The sequence below is a fragment of the Mus musculus genome, chromosome 15 (genome assembly GCF_000001635.26).
Source record: "Mus musculus strain C57BL/6J chromosome 15, GRCm38.p6 C57BL/6J".
NCBI classification, from domain to species: Eukaryota; Metazoa; Chordata; class Mammalia; order Rodentia; family Muridae; genus Mus; species Mus musculus.
Genome location: NC_000081.6, coordinates 103,479,262 through 103,500,178, shown reverse-complemented (window position 1 = coordinate 103,500,178; position 20,917 = coordinate 103,479,262). Strand labels below are relative to the sequence as shown.

Below are 20,917 nucleotides of genomic sequence, written 5' to 3'. Positions count from 1 at the left end.
TTAAACAAGTCGAGGGATCTCAGAGCAAAGACAGTCCATAGCTGATTGTGTCCTAGGCTGTAAGAAGTCAGAGACCCTCCTCATGGAAGAACAAGTACCTGAAATGCTGATGCACCCTGTTTTTTCCTGCATCCCTTCACCTTTAATTCCTGCTAGTACAGGTAGTGACATACTTACCTCTCCTCTTTGCTCCTTCTACAGTTTCTGAATTTTATAAAGAGGTACCCTGTCAGGCAGAAAGTCCAGGACTAAGCATCAGACTTGGGTTCCAGTTCAGTCCAACACATGGCCTGACTCATTAAGTCATTAATTGTCACTGAATATGTCCTGACCTGCAGTATAGAAGCCTTCCCTGCCTAGTTTGCAGAATTGCTTAGGTATAGAAAAATGATTTGAAAAAGTATAGGTGGTAGATAAATGTGTGGGCATAATTACACGTCTGTGAAAGGAGATTATGTCAAATTGCGAAATTTTAGCAGTAGAAAACAAATCTGTTGATGTGGGTGGGTTGCAAGAGAGAAATGGAGGTGATTATAAAATCTGTGTGGTAATAGAGTTAGTTACTCTGTGTCTTGACTGTCACAGATACACAAGCCTGCACATGATAGTGTTGCATATACATACACAGAGAACCAGTGTAAGTAAAACTGGAACACCTAAATGAGATCAGTGAGTTATATTAATGCCCCATTATCCTGGTTGTGACCATGAATTAGAGTATTATGAGATGTTACCATTGAGTGAAATTGTGTGAGGGTAGACAACATGGTCTTTCTGTATTATGTCTTACAAGTATGTGTAGATCTTGATTTTTTTTAATTAACAAAAGGACATTATTCCTATCTCTATCACCTACCTCTCTAGCTATTCTCTGGGAGGTTCTTTGTAAATGATTCTCCACGCACATGAAAAAGGAGTCTCTTTGCCCCCTCAAGAAGAAGAACCAAGTAGAGATATAAAAGTGTAGGGTCAGCAGGGTATAATGATCTATGCCTAGAATCCCACCACTTGGGAGGCTGATAAGAGGATTATAAATTTGAGGCTAGCCTGAGCTACATAACAAGACCGTGAATCAAGAGAAAAGAGAAGAGGTGTCATTGATCAGATACGCCTGAGCCTTTCTCTCCTCATCAGCTGTGCTTGTGGTCTCAGCTGGTCTGACGCTGAGTTACCCCTTTGCATATAATGTCCTCTTCATAGGAAGGAAGGACAATTAGCTGAAGCATGAAGCTAGAGTCTCTGTTGCATCTATCCTAAAGAGCAGACAGTTGTTACTAACAAAAATGTTTGTTGATTATGTGTGTCAAGTGAAGGAAGTATCGGCTAACCCCAGGTCTGAAGAAATAAAAAGCAAACATCCACGCACAATCCCAAAACAGCTATCAAGTTGGTTTAATGAAAGCTGGATGGTTTTGCTGAAAGCCAACAACAATTGCTTCCTTTTCATAATGGAAGCATGGGCACGACCCTAATTAATCAACTGGCTAATTATATTTTCCCATTCCAACTACTCAGGACCTGTGACACATCTGATCTGTTACTCCAGCCTCCCTGGCAATGACTGTGTGAATGAAGGACGGGGTTAACTGCTTTCTGCCACAAAGTTACTAAACCCAGTTAGTGCTATCTAAAGGCTCTGTGACACTTGAAATTCTAATTAGTGCAGAAAAGGGCTAAGTTGAAACAGCCTGTATTCCCTCAAGGATCCCTACTCTTGGCCCTCTGACCTAATGAGGTATGTGAAATTTAAGATCTACAAGAGAAGTCCCTGCCTGGAGCAACAGCTGTACTCAGACTGACAAGGGGATTAGGGGTTAAGTTAGTCCCACCCATTAGGAGGTAGAAAACCGCCCCCCTTAATGGTGTAGGAGGGAAAACCCATGTGAGTCTGTTTTACTTGGCTGTCAGGTGATCTGGATTGCCCCTCTGATCTGGGCTGTGGAGACACACAAGGAAAAGCAGGCACGGTAAGAACAGGGAAGATACACTTTTTACCCACAGTAGATAGGAGAGTACGCTGGCCATGATACCTCGGGAGGACACTTTCCCCTTGCCACAGTGGGGAATGGAGTTAAGGCAAGATGGACCAAGAGCCCTTGAAAGAGAAGTGGGTGCCTGTGCTGCTCTGTTGCAGAAGGAGCAGGCTGGACATTTGCTGAACACATTTGGAAAAGAAGGAGAGGAGATAATCGTCCTAATGAATGTGCAGGAGACAATAGCAGCTCCAGCGGGAGGATTATAAGCTCATTATGGTTTAATATGATGATTGATCATCTCTGCCCGCCAACATTATCCTAGAATAGTGATGAAGGTCGGAGAGGCCCATGCCTGTCAGAGCTGAAGCTGGAGTCACCAGAAGATACACAATATGCTTGTAGGTCACTGGTTTTTCACCACCGCCCCACGGTTAAAAATTCATACATGTGGTTCCACACTCCTTTATCTATAAATTGTCCTCCATGGCCCCAGCCTGTCCACTTCTCCATGATTCCTCAGCCCTGGATATTCCTCCTTATCCCTTTCAGCTGTGGGGCCTGACCTGTCTCTCCCTGAGCTCCCTCCCACTCTTCTCCCCTTTTGAAGAAATGGCTGCAACTTTCACTGCAGCATGGTTCTTGGCACCTCCAAAGGGCCCTCAGTGGGAACTGGCTGGCAGACGGTTCAAGTAGAAGGCCCGGGAAACCTCCCGATAGGCATTGCGTAGCAGAACGTAAGGGAAACAGGACTCCAGCATGTCCAGGGTCAAGAAGGGTGACTCCTCCACCACCTGAAACATACAACCAAGAGGTGAGGACTCCCAGAAGACATCTCTGACAATGGCTTTCCCTTTGCAGCTCTGAGAGTTCAAAGAGAGCAAATCTGACTCAGTCTTCCCCTACTCTGGCTCTTGATCTGGCTCCTGATCTGGCTCCCCAAGGCAGAGTGTCCTCCTGAGCTCCATTTCAATGGCCCATCCCCTCCATCAGGGATAATGTAAAGGGCACAGAAACAGAAGGCAAGGGAAAAGAAAAACAAACAAACCATTTTCCTAGAGTCTCTCCTGTTCTGGATACTAAGTCACACGTGGGCAGCACAGTTAAGATGGACTGCAGTGCTCACTCATCTCAAAGCTTTACAGCCAGGGAAACAATCACCACTGCAGGCCAGGGGGTGAGGTGGGGGTGGGGGGCGGTGGTAAAACCAAATGGGTCCTCTTATACTCTTATACTGGGCCACGGTTCCTCCCTTTCCCAGCCAGCACCTGGGGAGTAGTCAGGATGCTACATAAAGGACCAGGCATGATTAATTAGTTTAATTAGAAGTTTTTATGCTGTGGCAATCCCAGCAGTCCCCATAGCTAAACAGAAGATAGATCGGATGCCTAGATGAGACTAAGGGTGATAGTGAGGCTGTAAAAATGGGCAGAGATGCCATATGCTCAAAACAGCAGCACAGCCTAGGGTTGAGCTGGGTTTCCATCTGGGTGAGAGAAGCAGGGTGTATTTCCTTAGAACTTGTTCACTCAAGAAATCATGTTCCGGAGAGGAGTCCCACATCCTCTGGCAATCCACAGGGTGGGCCTCCCCCAATTTGTCTGGTATTTCAAGTTCTGCATACCCACTAAGGAACGAGAATATATCGTGTCTGGTGTCACGTGTTTCTACCTCTCTCCAAAGACACTTCAAGTTTTTACATCGGAAAGATTTTGCTATTCGCAAACAACACATTCACACACAGTGCACACAATGGCCTCAAAAGAGCAGCAACATAGCCTGGAGGAAAGAAAATCCTCTGTCAAAACCACAGCCCCAGTCAGATGTGGTGACTCATGCCTGCCATCCCAACTCAAGGCTAAGGCAGACAGAGTGTCATGAGATTGAGGCCAGTTTGGGCCACATACCAGGCTATCCAAGGCTGCATAGCAAACCTTGCCTAAAATAATGATTTCATTAATTTAACTAAAATTAAAAATTAAGATTAAAGAAATAATAACTAACAAAAATAAACTCTGAAGTCCCAAGCCAAAGTCCAGTAACAGACGGAGTTCCTTGTTTACTGAGATTTCCAGCCCTCAGGCAGCAGATGCAGTCAGGGTGACAGCTTCGTGAAAGAGCCACTGGTCCATGGCTTCCTATTCTCTGTGGCACTGAGAACATCCCTAGACTGGTGGCCCAGTGACGTGGGTTCTAGTCCCAAATCAGCCTATATAACCTGAATCTCATTCTGTTCTTCCAACGTTTCTCTACCTTTAAGTTCAGATAATGGACAGGATCTGATATGGCTCTGACATCTAAGTTCTTGATTCTGAGAGTGCCACCTCTTTCCCCAGGAACCCATGCCAGGAACAGGCTGTCAACCCTGGGGTGGGCCATGCTCATGTTGGACAGTAAGAACAGGAAGACCCTCAGGGAGGGAGGTGCTGGCCAGATTGTGGGATTACACAAATAGCCTTTTAACTCAGAACACAGTGCCTTCCCTGCAATCATCTCCAGTTTCTCTGTGGAAACATTTGCATTTAAATTGCTTTGCAGCAGCTAGTCCCTCAATCTTCACCGCAGCAAAATGTGCCTGGTCCTGGCTCTGCCCCTGCCAGGGACAGGAACCTCCCCATCTTTTAGGGCAGGCTTGGGGGTGGAGATCATGGCACAGGAGGTGGGGCTAATAGGCAATTCACAGCACAGTCACCTCCCACCTTGCAGAGGAAATAGAGGCAGGCTTAAGTCCTCCTGAAACAAAAATGAACAGCAAACAGAGTGTGCCCCATTAATTGAGCACTTAATGTCTACCATGAACTTCCTCAAATGTCTCCTAATTCTAACCATGCCATCGTGGATAAAGTGCCATGCTTTTGCTGGGCATGAAGACATACATCTGCAAACCCAGCACTCAGAGATTCAGGCAGGGACATTTTGTGTTCGAGGTCAGAGTGATCAACACAGTAAAACTGTCTCAGAAAGTAAGAGAGAGACAGAAAGGAAGGAAGGGAGGAAGGATGGACAGACAGAAGGAAAGAAAGAAGAAGTGGGGGCAGTGCTTGCCTACCACATTTCTAGCATCCTCCTTCCTGGAGCCCTCACACACACTACACAAATGTGCACACTTCAAGTTCATTCTCGACCCTCTCCCCCCATCATAATAAAAAAAAAAATGGGTAGGCCTTTTTTCTGACTGAAACATAGATACCACTCAAGGCCTCAGTCTTTAAAGAAGGGAGCCTGAGGGGGCAGGTCCCAGGAATGCCTGTGTCTATATTTCTAAGCCCATGTACCACATTAAAGTAAATTTTAAAATAAACTGGGTATGGTGATATATGCCTGGAATAATAGCACTGTAGAGGTAGAGGCAGGAGAACCAGAAAAATCAAAGTCATCCATGATTATATATCAAGTTCAAGACCAGCCCAGGACACATGAGAACCTCTCTCTAAATAAATAAATCTATTTTGTCATAGTTTTAAAATATACCTCTGTATATTCATTGAAGTCTAAGACTTAGCTAAGAATACTTGGACTGGGGCTGGAAAAATGGAACCACAGTTAGGAGCACTGGATTTTCTTCCAGAGAACCTAGGTTCAATTCTCAGTACCCACAAGGCAGCTCACAACCATCTGTAACTCCAAGGTCTGACACTCTCACACAGACATACATGCAGGCAAAACACCAATGCATGTAAAATAAAATAAAAAATTAATTAATTAAAAAGAAAAAAGAAAAAGAATGTTTAGACTTGGGCCAGAGAGCTAACTCAGCTGGTAAAGACACTTGCTACTAAGCCTGAAGACCTGAGTTTGATCTCTAGGACCCGCGTGGTAGAAGGAGAATCAGCTCCTGCAAGTTGTCCTCAGAGCACACATGCACTACTGTTTGGACATATATACACACAAATGAGTACAAAATACTTTTTAACTCTTATACTTATCAGAGTTCTATTCCTAACAAAACAAAAGAATAATTCGGTTTTAGTCAAGCACCCCTTTTCTTTCCACCCCATTTGAGAGGTTTTGTATACATACAGACTTCTCTACCTGAACATCTCAGCTGCAGCCATATATCCTTGGGTAGCAGAGGTACACCCACTATCCATCCCAGTAGGGTGGGCTGGAGAACTCTAATACCATACAAATCTTGAGTGTGTCCTATGAGTTGGGGCATATCCTCTCCCACTGGGCCAGAGAAAAGTAAGTGGGGAAGGGGGTAAGAAGAGGGTAAGGGCAGGGCCTCTAGACAAACCCAGCAGCCCTACCTGCCCAACTTGGAGGATCAGACTATCAGATGAAAATGGTGAGTAAGTATGTTGAAGAGGGAAACGAGGTCATAAGGAAATCACATTAAAGTCAACTCAGCCAGAGCTCCAGGAACTTTCTGCCAAATGAGAGGCAAGCACACAGCTTGAAAAGCAAGGGAATGAGCATAAACTGCCTTACCAAGCTCCCTGCCTTATAACCAAAATTAATTCCTTCCTGTGAGCCCCATAAACTCCTTTAAGTTCTCTCTGTCTATCCAGTATTCTCCTCATAGTATCCTTGAAGACAAGACACTGGTAGGAAGTTGTTGGAGACAGCCAAAAGCATACTGAACAACCACCCAAAAAGCACATTGTTGCACTCCTCCATGTCAAACTCAGGAGCACTGCAAGACAAGGGACCCATGAGCTACGGTCAAGTGACATCCCATTGTGCCTAGAAGTCCTTGAAGGTTCTGCTCTGGGATCACAGGACAAGTCTAGAATGTTCACCAAAATGTGAACACAGATCCAGAGGAACCAGGCAGACTTAAATTCTTAGTTAATGTTTTGGTTATAATATGGCAGGGACCCAAAGACCCTAAAAAAGAATCTCCTGCTGGCCCTTTCTCTCTGTTCCCAGACCATCTTAAACAAGATACATACCAAGCGCATGAGCAGAGAAATGGATTCACGATTTCTGGTTTTGAGCTTGTCAGTCTCCTGGCCCAGCTGCAAGAGGCTGACAGAGGCCACCTGCAGAGGAAGCATTTATAAAGAAACAGATTTGTGTGGAGGTCAGAATAGAACAGCCTCAGGCTACAGGAATTTAAGAAAAGATCAAGGAGGAGCCTTAAGAAGTGCAAGGCTGTTCCTGAAAGCTCATGGTGGGAAAGTATCAGGTCCCTAGGTTTGAGAGACACACATTGCCTGCAAACCAAAATAAATCCCACTGGCTTAGCCTGCCAGTGCAGACAAAAGAAGCTCATCAAATGCCAGGAAAGAGGGCACGGGGGACAGAGAAGAACCTAGAACAAAGGCTGGTAATGCTGTGCACAAAGAGAGTAACCTCTTTTCATCAGCAGCCTCTAGACACCTCTGCCATCTGACTGTTTACAGCTGACCTTGTTCCCCAATACTGAGGATGAACCTCTGGTTCAAATAGTGGTCTTAGTATTCTCCTCCTATCATCTCCCAAGGGACTGTCACTTCCATTTACTGCCAGGCCTCCAATAGTCAAGGGAATAGGTAGAAGCATGCATGAATCACATAGCCCAGACCCAGGTTACCTGAGCTTAGCAACCAAACAAGGTACAAGGGAACAAAGAGATAGGGTTGGGGATCTCTTTTCTTGGAGATCTTGTGGGAGTCTGCTTTACTTTTAAAATGGTTAGAGCTCATTCTGTCTAGTTGTTTGTCCCAGCTTAAACAGAGACCCTCTAACCAACTTAATGTACCTGGCATGTACTTTTCAGAATAAGGGTATAATTCCTGAAAAAAAAAAGTCACCTGCTGTTTCCTTCTGGAAGAAGAAAGATAAGGACATAATTATTAAGTCAAGGCCATGCTTCACAAAGAAAGAGGCTCCCCATTGGTGAGAATGCTCAGGCAGCGTAAGGGTGATGATCATAAGGCAGAATATATGGACAGAAATCCTCTATAAGGATCCAGAGTGGAAAACTCTAGGGCCTCTTTCAGCTATGGGAGGAAAATATTATTCAGTGTTTTTCCAGGGGCAAAACTAATATTGATGGTGATACAGAGAGTCAAACTTTGACTAAAAACATGTTCTATGAGTTTCAGACAAAATCTACACAGAATCTACTGTGGTCGTAAACTCCAGGTCTTGGAAACTCAGTCCAAGTGTTCTCAAAGTAAGAGTCTAAATCCAAGCCCACTTGTTGGGAATGCTAGTGTTTCATGATTTAAACCCAAGCTTGAAAACTGGTGAATGACAGTATAGAGTAGGCAGGGCCCTTAGAGGGTGTGAAACTCAGCATTGCTGTGACTTTAATGTATCTCTGATCTCCTGGAGACCAAATTAGAAACACGAGGCTAGGCCTCACTCTATATTCTAATTTAGGAGGTCTGGGGTAGAGATCAGGAGTCTATTTTAACAAACTCCTTAGGATATTCTGATGTACACCAACATGATGAATCACAAATCAGTTTAATCTCTTTAGTTTATAAATGAGAAAACTGAGGCCTCAAATGTTTGTCTGTCTGGAGGTCTGAGGACTTTATAGCAAAAAATTTTCTCATTGTCCAATCATCTCCCCAAATATCTGGACAGAAGCTGAAGTCCCAGCTGTCAGGAAGGTTAAAAGCCTCTACTCTTCCTGCAAGAATGACATGGGAGGTTAGACTCTACAGAAGATGAAGTCAAACAACTTCCACTCACCACCAGAAACTCTTTGAGGTGCGTTTCAATGTTCTTGTTGTACAGAGTGAAGAGGGCAGCAGACACCTGAATGATGGCTTTGGTCAAACAGTGGATGTTGTTGTTGTAGCCTAGGTTAGCATGGAGGGAGAAGGGACAAAGAGAATGACAAAATGAACAGCCCAGGTTGGCCCTACCTGAAAAATCTCTCTCTCTCTCTCTTTCTCTGTGTCTCTGTCTCTGAGTAAGTCTTTGTCTCTGTCTCTGATTCTATCTCTGTGTCTCTGTCTCAGTCTCTCTCCCTCCTTTCTCCCCTCCCCTCCCCCCACAGGCTGGACCACCCTAATTGACACCAAAACAACTAAATGTCATTTGGGGACTAGAAGAAGTATATTCCTATGGTATTTTTTTGGAATAGAATTTTATGCACACATTCTCAAATGCTTTTTGAAACAGATATTTACACCCTTAAATAAGTCTATATGTTCCAAGTAACTTATCTTTAGTCTACCTCCCTCTCCAGCAGAAACCTGAATAGCACTACTCCTTCAAATCTACATCTTACTTACCATCTTTCTCAATGCTGAAGAAGGAAGACGGGTCAGTGGCAAGGAGTGGGAGGGAAACAGCAAGAAAGATCAAGAGTAGGCATGCCACCTTATACTCTTCTTCAGGGGATGAGTTATCTGGGGGGACACAAGGAAAAGTAAGGTCAGCAAACTGGAATAATCTCCTACAGGGTCCTACTTCACAGAAGCATAGTCGTGTGCGAAAATATCTCTAACATGATTTAGCATCTATTGTAGACAAGTTAAAAGTGACTAAAGGAGACAGAAGTACCCAGTTATAGTAAGGCTCAAATCCTAGAGCCCTGCCCATGCCCATGGCAGAGCAAAACTCCCATCAAGAGCTCTGCTGACAGGCATCCTAGGATACCTGTCAGCTTCTTCAAGAGCTGGAGAGGCAGAAAGGAGAGAAAAAATTTTCACTGATCAAGAGAGGAGAAAATGGATGAATCTGGCAAATTTGAAGAGCTTAATAGCAATCCCTAGATTCAGGTTCCTTTGAGGTATATATGACAACAAATGGGCCAAATCACAGAAACGTGTAACGGAACATGTAAGAGTGGGCCTGGGAAAGGACCGGAAGGTGCACAGGATCACTGTGGGAAACTTGGATGTCATTCCACACAACCTAGTGTGAGATCATCTGCTATCTAGAGTTGTTCTCTCATTGATTTGTTTGCATGGATCTTATTTCCCCAACCTCACCATAAGTTTCCTGAGCACTTGTTGAACAAGAGACTCTCACTCAGAACTATCTTCTTCAGCTTGATCAATAAAACCTAAATCACCTCTGTGAGCATCCTCTGAAGGTTAGGGACTATATTTTGTCTTACATCCCATCTTACATCATCTAAATTCACAACCCCAAACAAAACCTTCTTTAATTTGACATTCCACCTGCCCAAAGTGGGGCACAAACCCTTCCTTGCCCGTTTTCCATCTTACCAGCTTTCAGATTGGCAATGGCAGCTACCAAGGCTGGGTCAATGTCACAGCTCACCCCTGCAGCACATGCCAGCTCAAAGACACTCAGGGTGACCTGATAGAGAACAAAACAAAATCCTGGAGAGAAATTCTAGCATAGGAGAGGTGCTTGGTCAAAGCTACCAGCAGCCAGGAAGCCTAAGTCATGGTATTTTAACCTACTGTTATTTTTCTAGATGGTTGTCTCACAGCTTTCTGTAGCCTGCAAAGGGCAAAAATGCTTTACAGAGCTGTGGAGATGGCTGTCAATAAAGTATTTACTGCACAAGCATGAGGACCTGAATTTGAATCCCAACACCCACATAAAAAAAAAAAGTTGTGTATGGTAGTGTACATTTATAACTCTGGCTCTGGGTCCAGAGTGGAGAGACAGGATGATCCTGGGGTTCACTGGCCAGTTAGCCTAACCATATCAATGAGCTACCAGTTCAATGAAACATCCTATCTCACAAAATAAGGTGGAGAAAAATTGAGGACACACATGTGCATACACCCATACGCACAAATGCACAAACCCACATAAATACACACACACTGCTTAGCATTCAATGAAAACCTTATTTTCCTAAATGCTTCATTTAATCAGTGCAGCCAAGGTTACTTATTCACTTGTGCCAGATTACCACTTCCTTTCTTACTTTAGTCCAAGTCCTTTCAGTCTCTAATGTTGTTCCCTCTTCTCTGTTTACATCTGAGTTATGAGCACCCTCAAGCTTAATTCAAGACTTGTAGGCCTCCCTGACTCAGTCTCAACTCCTCTCTCCTTCCTTTCTTGTTTTACTGACCAAGCACAGACCATACACAGCACCTGGTATTAGCTGTCTTTTCAGAGGGGAAGCAAAACATGTGGCTTCTTCCCAAACAGAGTCTACATTTTAAACATCCTGTGGCATAGTAGAGGGAGAAGGCCTTTTGGAAGTGAGATAGATCTTGGCTCAAACCTTACCACCACCATTTAGTCCCTGTGTCTAAAGGTTTTAACCTCTTTGAGCCTCAGGATTCTCATCTGTAAAAAGGGGACAGTGATACTTATATCAGAATATATGGGTAAAGCATCAACCTTAGTGACTAACAGAATTCCTACCCTCTTCTCCCTTTACTGTAACCAGATCTTTGCACTCTTCTTCATCTTCCTAGTGTTTTGCCTAGGGCTGAGCACATATACAAGGCATCAATAAAGACTGACTGATTGATACCTGGATCTCTCATTCGTTGTACTCAGAATTGAGTTCTCAGGATGTAATTCAAATCATGACTCCCATCCCAAGCACTTAGACCTTTTTTGAAGGTTTGTTTTTCTGTTTTCTGAGGTTTTTTTGTTGTTGTTTTTTTTGTTTTGTTTTGTTTTTCTAAGGCACATTTTTTTCACAAATGCCCCACACATGTCATAGCAACACATTCTGTAAATAGTACCAATACAGAAGCCACCGTCTGCTCAGCCCTTTATTTAAATCCCTTAGACCCGCCTGCCTGTGGCCACAGGCCAAGCATATCAGGGACATAATGAATCATAGGTGGTACTGAAGGAAGAAAGGGATGGTTGACAAGTCTCATTTTCCCTTCCTCTATTCTATCTCTGAGACAATAGAGACCTTCCTGCAGGCCGTCCCCTTTCTCTACCCATTTGCCTATATTCTCAAGCAAGTTGAGCCTAAAAATCAGAACCGTCCAGATGATGTGAGCTGGACAAACTCCTGACTGGAGCACTCAGCTTGTAGTCAGCAACTGCTGGAAACCAGAGCTATGCATCAAATCAAAACCTTCCAACAGGGGCTGAGAACCCACTCAAATGTCACCCTTCACCTGACCCCCAGGTGATTTGAGGCAGAAAAAGGAGGGAATTCTGTACATGTTTTGATTCCCAAGTAAGGAAGTTCCTAACACCTTCTTTAATTCTTCCAGCTCACCACTTCAGACCTCTTTCCTTTAAAGGAATCAATCATAAGAGAAATAGCCTGTTCATTATACCAGAAGGAACTTGTCCCCAGGCTTTGGCTGTATTTCCTGCATAACACATTTGTTTGTACTAGAGGATTCAAAAGGCAAGCTAATTCCAAGGGTGGAGGGAATGGACAGTTAACTCCATTCGCCTGCAGAAGCTGTTCTCTCTCTCTCTCTCTCTCTCTCTCTCTCTCTCTCTCTCTCTCTCTCTCTCTCTCTCTCTCCCTCTCTCTCTCTCTCTCTCTCTCCCTCTCCCCCTCTCTCCCTCTCTCCCTCTCCCCCCTCTCCCTCTCTCTCTCCCCAAGTTCTCTTCCTCTCTCAAACTTTCCCTCTCCTATGCCTCATGGGTTCCTGAAACAGATGTTAGGGGGGACTGGTATTTAAGAACTGAGAGGGAGAAAAGCCTGAGGCAGGGGTACCTCTGAGGTAGGTAGGGTGGGTGGGAAAGGAAGGAACAAATCTTACAAAAAGTACTTCTGACTAAGGAGGGGATATGTTTGCAAGGAACTTGGCATCTGCTTTCCATATTGCTCATTTCAAGTGAAAACCTATACTACTCCAGATCTTACCCATCTCCCCACATAGATGTTTCCCCAAGTGTCTCATGCCTTCCATTTTCCTCTGTACCCCATATGGGTCCCCAGCTCTGTCCTCTCTCCCTCTCCCTCTCCCCCTCCCCCTCTCTCTCCCCCTCCCTCTCCTTCCCCTTCCCCTCCCCCTCCCCTTCCACTCTTCCCCTCCCTCTCCCCCTCTCCCTCCCCCTCTTCCTCTCCTCTCTCCCTCTACCTCTCAAAGTCTGCCCACCCTGTTTCCCCACTTAAGTCCCAACTCTTGCTCTTCAGAGCTTTTTACAAGATACTATAGACAACTTTTGTCTTCACTAAGTCATCTAACTGAATTCCAAGTTGCACCCCACCTTAATGTCTGTGTCAGGGGTGACAAACTCCTTCAGGCACTCAATGGGGCCCATGAGAAAAGGGCAGTGGGCAGAAAAAACCTAGAGAGAAAAAAAAGATGAGCGAATTCAAAAACACAGATCAAAACTGACCAGAAGGGGGTCTCAACTTAAGAAGCCAGGATTCCAATCCCCATCCCCCAGGCCTGGAAGTTCTCTAAATTCAGGTATCTGAAGAACATCTGCCACCACCTCCCCTCCATGCTCACAATGATTCACATAAACCCTATCTGCAGAGAGGCCTAGGGATTTTGCAATAACCTTCCCCCACTCACCTCCTGAAGTCCCTCTTGGGCCATGGCCCTAAAACTGAGAATCACCCCAATGATGGTCATTCGTTTCAGCACATTTTCAGCTCCTGAAGAGGAAGTGTGTTGTGAGAAAAGAGAACAAGGGAGAATGTTGATGAGTTTTGCTTTTCCAGGCCCAGCCTAATTAATCCCCAGCTCCTCAAAGCCCCCAACATTCACAGTATCTCCCTCATAGTTCCTTTAGAAAGGTGTTTGTTTACCTGTCAGCTGGGGCAGCAGAGATGCCATTAATTCTGGCTTGCTGAAGTTGGATCTGATCTGGACCAGAATATCCATGTTTTCCACCACAAGCTTCTGCAGTTGAAGAAAACAGAGGCATACAGCAGGGAGATAAATCAGCAACACTCTATCTTCCAGCTCCCACGGTGCCAAGGCAAGACCTTTTCCCAGGCCCCTGCCATACTACCTACCTTCAGCTCCACAATCTGAGAGGTCACATGCCACATCAGGTTTTCACTCAGGAACTTCATGCCATAGGGACCAAGAATTTCAGCCAAGGCTCGCATCTCTGGAATAGAATTTCAAAGGGGACACAGGTCCTTGGATTTTTAAAATGTTGTCTAGGAAGGAAAGAACATGGGCAACCAGGGAGGGGGGGAATTTCCAGTCCTACATATAGGTGGCAGGTCTGGCTGCCTATGGGACAATTTCCCCACTCCTCACTGGTACCTATAGCATGACTCAACTCACATGATGATAGCTATTTTCTTCTTTTTTAAAAAATCAAAATTGATGTGTCTGTGTGCCCGAATGTATGTGCACCATGAGCATGAAATTCCCATATAGGCCAGAAGAGGACATCAGATCTCATGAAGCCAGAGTTAAAGACTGTGTGGTTATTGGAGCTTAAACTCCAGTCCTCCAGAGGAGTAGCTGGTACTCTTAACTGCTGAGCCATCTTTCCAGGCCCCCATTTGCTTCTTATATGAATCTGTACTTCCCGGTCCCTTTTTCTGGGTTTTGCTATTGTTATCCTAGCTAAACTTGCTTTATTGGATGTGAAGCCTCAAAGAAGTCACTAAACCTCTCAGAGCCACTTTGTTCCTCTGTAATATGAAAAGAAATCATGAATTCTTCGGAGGTGATGGGAGCATAAGAAACTGTATTGATAAACACTGTAGGAAACTTAGTGCAGATGAAAAGGGGGTATCTTACATGATTGTTACCAGAAGCCCTATGCGGTTTGAGGCAGAGGCACCTCACCATGGCTTTACAGGTGATGAGATTAGGTGCCTGACCAAGGTAAATTAATCACATCAGAGGGATGTTCAGAAACCCAGTGCAAAGCCCTCCCCTCCATCCCTGCAGAGACAATGCATATGCATCTGAGGTCTCGTTTCTCAGACCTCTGGTATTTAATATCTCACTGGCCCAGTTTCCCCCTGAGCTGCCTTTTCTTTTTCATAATCAGCACACATTCCCCAGAGTCTCAGTTCTTTTTGCTTTAAATTATTTATTCTTCCAAATCTAGACTTGCCCCTAAGGCTTTATCAGTCCCACCAGCTTGCTTTTGCCCTTTCTGAGTTAAATCAAATTTGCCTGGGGGAATCCCAGGTTGGAAATCCTAGTGGCAAGCTCATATGGAAGAGACTCTGGCTGTGATCTTTGGCTATGGGCCATTCCAGCATAAGAGACCAGAAGTAACAGGAGAGCAGAGTAAGAAAGACACGTTCAACATCTTTAATCGGAATTCAGAAAGGAAGGGAAACTGGGGTTCCTGGCTGCAGTCTTTGGAGGAAGGTCCAGTTAATGCCATTCACCTCCATCAACTACAGAAGAACCAACTGCCTTGGTCACTGCAGTTAATGTGATGCCTGCTCCAAAGTAAATACCAGACATTTATAGAGTCACCAATTTACAGCCACAGTACTAAGCTGAGAATTGTAAAAGGATTTTACAATCAACTAGCTACCTCAGAAAGCTAACACTGCTGCCTGAGGGGGAAAGGGTCAAAATTGCCATCTCTGAAACTAATGAAGAGGCAGCAGGCTGGTCTACTGGGTGGATCTGCAAAACCCTCTACTCCAGCCATCACTACCCCCAGTTAGTAACCCTATGGCATCCTTTTCTTCTTATCTATCTATTTTTGAAGTAACATTGCCCCATCACCATGGCAACCCAGACAAATTGGGGTGGGGGTGGCAGAAGGGTGAATGTGCACTGCCTCCCGCTGCTTGTCAGTTGTCAGCAAGACCTAAAGCAGGTTTTAGAGGCTGCCTACAGCTTGTGGGTAGAGCTGATGAAAGGGGGCATCTAAAACCTGCAGCAGGCAAAGTATAGTCTGTTTACGGATAGAATGCAGGGGATAGTAAGGAGGCAGAGATGGAAAACAAAGATATGTACTTTGGCTTCCTTGCCTTCCCCAGAAAAGTAGAATGAAGAAGTCTGAGTCGTGAGATACCTCTGCCTATCCTAGGTCCCATGCACAATCCATCATTTACATGGAGGTGAGAGAAAAGGGGAAGAAATAGGATCCTTCACTAATTCTCAGTTGGTACCACAAGTCTTAAGGAGGAATTACAGGGTTTCAAATCCTCTTTTAAAAAGGAATAGCTTTTCAACTCACCATATCTCCCTTTTCTGTGTTAGTAACCCTATATGTGTGTGTGTGTGTGTGTGTGTGTGTGTGTGTGTGTGCACGCCCCCACACACATACACATTTGACTGTCTGAGTTGAAGTCCCACCATTTATGGATGTTCGACCTCAGCACCTCCCAACTTCTCAGTGCCTTGGTATGTTCATCTGGAAAATGGGAATAGCAAGAGGAGTTCCCTTGAGGCTTTTGTGTGGCTTGAATTCTAGGTGTAAGTACTTAAAACTTGGTCTTTCACCATCTCATCAAGAAATCATCAAGGAAGAAGACTCCAGGATATCAGATCACCACTTAATATGCCTCCCATAAGAATGTCCTCCTCAAACTTTAAATCGGTCACCACCCTATAAGAATACATCCCTTCAGTGACTAGTGAGCCTGCCTAATTCCTAAACCTCTATCCTTTTTTCACTTCACCTTCATCCCCCAAGCCTTGCTTTAGACTCTCTTTTTATGTGTCCTAAAAGTTGAGCAGAGTCCAGCAGAGATACCAGGAGAAACACCAAATGGGCTTCTTGGAAAGCAGGAGGATTTAGGCCAAGGTACTGTTGAAGAACAAAGTTCAATTCTGTGGCAAGGAGACCAGGGCCCTGGACTCACCAGAGATGTCCGAGAACTCCTCAGCACTGAAGTTCTGCTCTCCATCTCGGGGAAGGCTGATGAAGGCCTGCATGGCTGGGGAGAGGACAATGGCTCCACTGCTCGCCTGTCTAAGGAGACTTTCTAGGTACCTGTGGAGCAGGAGGAGAGGTTGGGTCAGGGAAGCACGAGTTAACATCCAGTCATTTCTGCCACCACCATGGTAGAGTCAGGGAGACAACCTGCTAGGGACTAGAGTGAAGAAGAAAGACTGAAAGAAGACAATACTGCAATCTATTTAACACCCTAACGCCTTTGGCTCAGAAGCAGAGATGTGATTCCACGTGGCCTCCAATCCATAGGAATGCCACCATGCCTTCAATTCAGTGTCATGCATTGCCAGCCTTCAGCCTTGCTCGCTTTCAACAACTGAATTTCCCTTGCTCTTACCCTCTCTGCCAGGTAAGACAGGCTCACACTGGCATTTTTAAAAGTATTAGCTGGGTGCCTCTGAAATACACCTAAGCTATATCCTCCCATAAGAAGGCTAGACCCAGGATCCCAGAATATGGTCTCAAATCTAACCTCTGGCTAAGAGCACACATCACCCAGTCTTCAAATCTTCTCTCCTAACCTCTGGAGAAGTCAGAGGAGCTGACTCCAGCAGTGTCTGCAGACAAAGGCCTACCAACTGCAGCACTCACCAGGATACCAGCTCTGAGTTTGCATTTTACAGCATGATGGCTAACCACCAGTGAGCCAAGCTCAGCTTCCAATCAGTGTTTTCCCCACTAATTACAATTAGTTGTCAAATTGAACATTTACATTAAAAAAATAATTTAGTGCAGCAGTATTCAGTGGGTACTAGAAGGTAGCTATCTCTGTGAGAGAGGCAATCCTACTATAAATGCTCAAAGCCCTAGACTAGCTGGTAAAGTACATCCACCTAGCCAGACTAGCCCCTTCCCAGTATTCTGCTAAACTGATAGTAGATTTAAAGCGCCACCCAGTGGCTTGGGGAGGGAGAAATCTACCTCTTGGCTCATTAAAAAGTTCAAAGAAAATGGTGCTGTCCAAGAGGGCCCCTTTCTCTGTTCAGAACAATCTACTGGACTTGACACAGCCTTGGCTGAGAATGAGGAGACAATGTGCAAGAGGGAGAGAAGCTAAAGCAAAAAAGAGAAATAAGAATGTCAGAAAGAAGAATCCTTTTCAACAGAAACAGTAAGAATCCAGAACAGGAAAGTTAAGGCTTAGACATTAAGAGGAACAAAGTCAAAGAGCTGCAGGGTTAATGTGTAGAAAGTGATGTAAAAGCTAGACTAGAAGGAGATCCAGGTCTGCCTTTCATATTGCTGTCATCCACAAGCAAAAACAAACCTCCTTGCAGGTTCAGAGAGACATTGCAGGGTAAAGCGCTTGATCATGAGGGCCTACTATGCAAGGAAAAAGTACTAGTAGAGGTGAACAGGAAGAAAGAACACTGACCAGTTTGTGTAGAGAGTGGTGACAGTCTGCTCGCCAGATGAGTCCAGTGGCTGTGTCTGCTGCAGGAGGGCATTGCGAACGATTCTGGAAGCATCTGCACCCAAAAACTGTGCCAATGACTGGATGAAACTGATGTATGCTTTGACTCCTGCCAGCAGCTCAGAAGGCCTAAGGATCTCCTGGGTTGTGGCATTGTAGCCAGCCAAAGTCACGATGGCTCTAAGTGACAAAAGCCTTAATAATTACAAATATATTAACAACCACAGAAACAACCCTACATTCCTTATATTATCTCATTTAAACCCCACAGTGATTCACTAAGGTAAGCACTATTATCCCTATTTTGTGGATAATAAAACTGAGTAAGTAAATCACTTTCTGAAGATCACACAGCTGGCCGGTGGCAGCTTGGACTTGTGTCCATTGACATTTGATTCCTAACCATTTCTTTCTCTGGAGAAATTAGATCAGCTGGTAAAAGACCCGAGCTTCCAAATGCCATCTAACTCTAAGGAAAGAATTAGTCCCAACTTCTGCCAAGAATGGAAAACCATGCTTAGAAATCCTTGGAGACACAGTACAGTCCCAGGCTGTCATAAATGCTAGACCAGATAGAACACTGCAGCCTACATCCTCCAGAGAAGACAGAATAAATGTCTGCTGAATACAGTCAAGTGCTCAGTATGTTCCTTCCTCTGGGCTAAGATTTCCTGTTACAGCCAGTCCTTTGACTTACAGCTTTTTCTTCATTAAGGTTAATAGCCAGGGTAGAACATACTCTTCAAGGTATGTCCCTCATTTATACTACTATACATGAGTTCCTCAAATTCTTCCTAAGCTGTGAGATATTTGGAAGCCTTTGTTTGGTTGCCATTTTATTTTGGCAAAATGTTTATGGCAGGGCTTCAGGAAGCTCTGTTCCCACAAATGAATGGGAAATTTTAGAACCTTGGGTACCACGTAAAGGAAAATAACATAGAAAAGAAAGGTGAGAGACAAGCCTAATCAGTATTGGAACTTTTAGCTAGTTGTGGTGGCACACACTTGTGATGCCAGTGAAGAATAAAAAATAAAATAATGACTGCCCTGAGAACATGGGCCCCGGCCCCCAGCCAGATGGCCTAATTCCCTGGAACTTTTGGGAAAAACAACCACAGAATGTTTCAATGTCCCAGGTGCCTTGAAGTAAATATCTGCCCCTAGACTTCCCCTATTTCCTCTCCGATCCTCCCCCTAGGTTGTGTTTTTTGCCTTTATAAGCCTGCTGGAAAATAGGGTCGTCGTCGGACTCCTCTACCCCTGCATGGTGTATGGGTCTCGACCTCAGCATGCTAGTTTGTGTGCCATTAAAACCTCGTGTGTTTGCAGCAAGCTTGACTGTTGTGACTTTCTGGTCTCGAGATTCCTGAGACTGGAGTGAGTGAGGGTCTCCCTTCGGGGGTTCCTTCACCAGCATTCAGAGCAGTAAAGCAGGAGGATTATGATCTAAAGTCAATCCCTGGGCTACATACTACTTAGGAAAGCTATGTCTCAAAAAGGGATAGGGTAGAAGCTAACAACCATCTGTAACTCCAATTCCAGAGAATTCAACATCCTCTTCTGGTATCCAAAGACTCCAAACATGTGTGCATTGCACAGATACACATGCATGCAAAACATCCACACACATGAAAAATAAAATAAAATTTCCATTAATTTTTTTTCAAAAGCTAAAACCTCTAGACAAACCCTGGAGCTCTTGGAATAATGACCCTGTGAAGCAAGAATCAGAGATTCCAGGAAATTAATGATCACGCCCTTACTTCTTCAGGGCCTGGAAAACACCACAGCTGCTGAAGGTGTGCACGGGCAATTATCACACCATCATCTCCTTGACATCATGTGCAACTGAAGCACTTCCTCCTCTAGAGTTAATGTGTACAGAACAAAAACAAGCTAATTTCACTTCACCCAAGCAAAACCCTAATAGGGAAATAAATCTGCATCTCTCACAGTTAAAACACAATTTATAACTGGTCTCCTGCTTCTGTTCTCATTCATGTTGATAAAGCCAGAGCAAACTGTGGATACAAATCTTATTACAGCTTTGCTCCAGACAAGCAAAGTCTGCATATCTAGATGTGGCCCAGTCCTTACAATATTCTGCACAGTTGCTCCACTGCTGTTTAACCTCACGTCCCACCCAGATCACTAGGGTTCTGTTTCTGTCACCACTCTGCCTCCTTGTCCCTTGAGTATGCCTTCATCTCAGCCTTGGAAATACTGGTTATTCTGCATAGAGTGATTGTTCCCAGACAGTCACATACCATACCTGGCTTTATAGTTGTTTCAGGAGTTCATTCAGATGTCATTTTTTTTCAAGGTGGACACCATGGACATACTATCTAAAACTGTATCAACTCCTTAACATACACAGACTTCCTATGACATCTCCCTTCCCTGCTATGTCTTTCTGTTTAGCATTTATCACTAACCTGACATGTATGCTACTCGCTTATTTTGTTAATCTGTTTCTCCTTCTATAAGATAAACTTCATGGGTCCAGGCTATGTTTTGTATGCTACTTTATCAACAGCCTCTAGAATGGTCCTGACACATAGTAGGTGTTCAATAAATACTTGTTAAATTAATTGCTCATATTCAAAGACAAAAGGACAATGAATTAGTCATAATCATTCCTCTCGATCCCCTAACTACAGTGCCTCAGACATAAGTAGTATCCTTCCTTCTTCAGAAAACAATGGAATGAGGGGCAAAGTACAGGAAGGGAATTTATTTAACTAAGGCTTATTATATGGCAGGAACTTTGCACTCATAGTAATCTGTATTTGTCTACTAACCCTCAATTTCAGGTCATTCTCCATGATCTACAAGGTAAATATCATTATCCTGGACTGAGTAGGAAGGAAACTGACAC

General features: G+C 44.4%; 1 protein-coding gene across 2 annotated transcripts in view; it reads right to left on the bottom strand.

Moving 5' to 3' along the window:
• Nckap1l (NCK associated protein 1 like) overlaps positions 1–20,917 on the bottom strand; it is a 49,078-nt gene that overhangs the window by 2,682 nt on the left and 25,479 nt on the right. Inside the window, exons 21-31 of one of the 2 annotated variants that reach the window (XM_006520255.3) lie at positions 18,001–18,219; positions 16,534–16,664; positions 13,750–13,847; positions 13,540–13,633; positions 13,304–13,386; positions 12,990–13,070; positions 10,094–10,187; positions 9,152–9,268; positions 8,604–8,713; positions 6,869–6,958; positions 2,623–2,767 (exon numbers count right to left, since the gene is read on the bottom strand). In XM_006520255.3, the coding sequence (XP_006520318.2) occupies positions 2,636–2,767; positions 6,869–6,958; positions 8,604–8,713; positions 9,152–9,268; positions 10,094–10,187; positions 12,990–13,070; positions 13,304–13,386; positions 13,540–13,633; positions 13,750–13,847; positions 16,534–16,664; positions 18,001–18,219 (1,249 nt within the window). In that variant the 3' untranslated portion in view covers positions 2,623–2,635. Of the gene's footprint in view, positions 1–1,378; positions 2,768–6,868; positions 6,959–8,603; positions 8,714–9,151; positions 9,269–10,093; positions 10,188–12,989; positions 13,071–13,303; positions 13,387–13,539; positions 13,634–13,749; positions 13,848–16,533; positions 16,665–18,000; positions 18,220–20,917 lie in introns of those variants that run through there. The other variant, NM_153505.4, reaches the window with a different exon arrangement.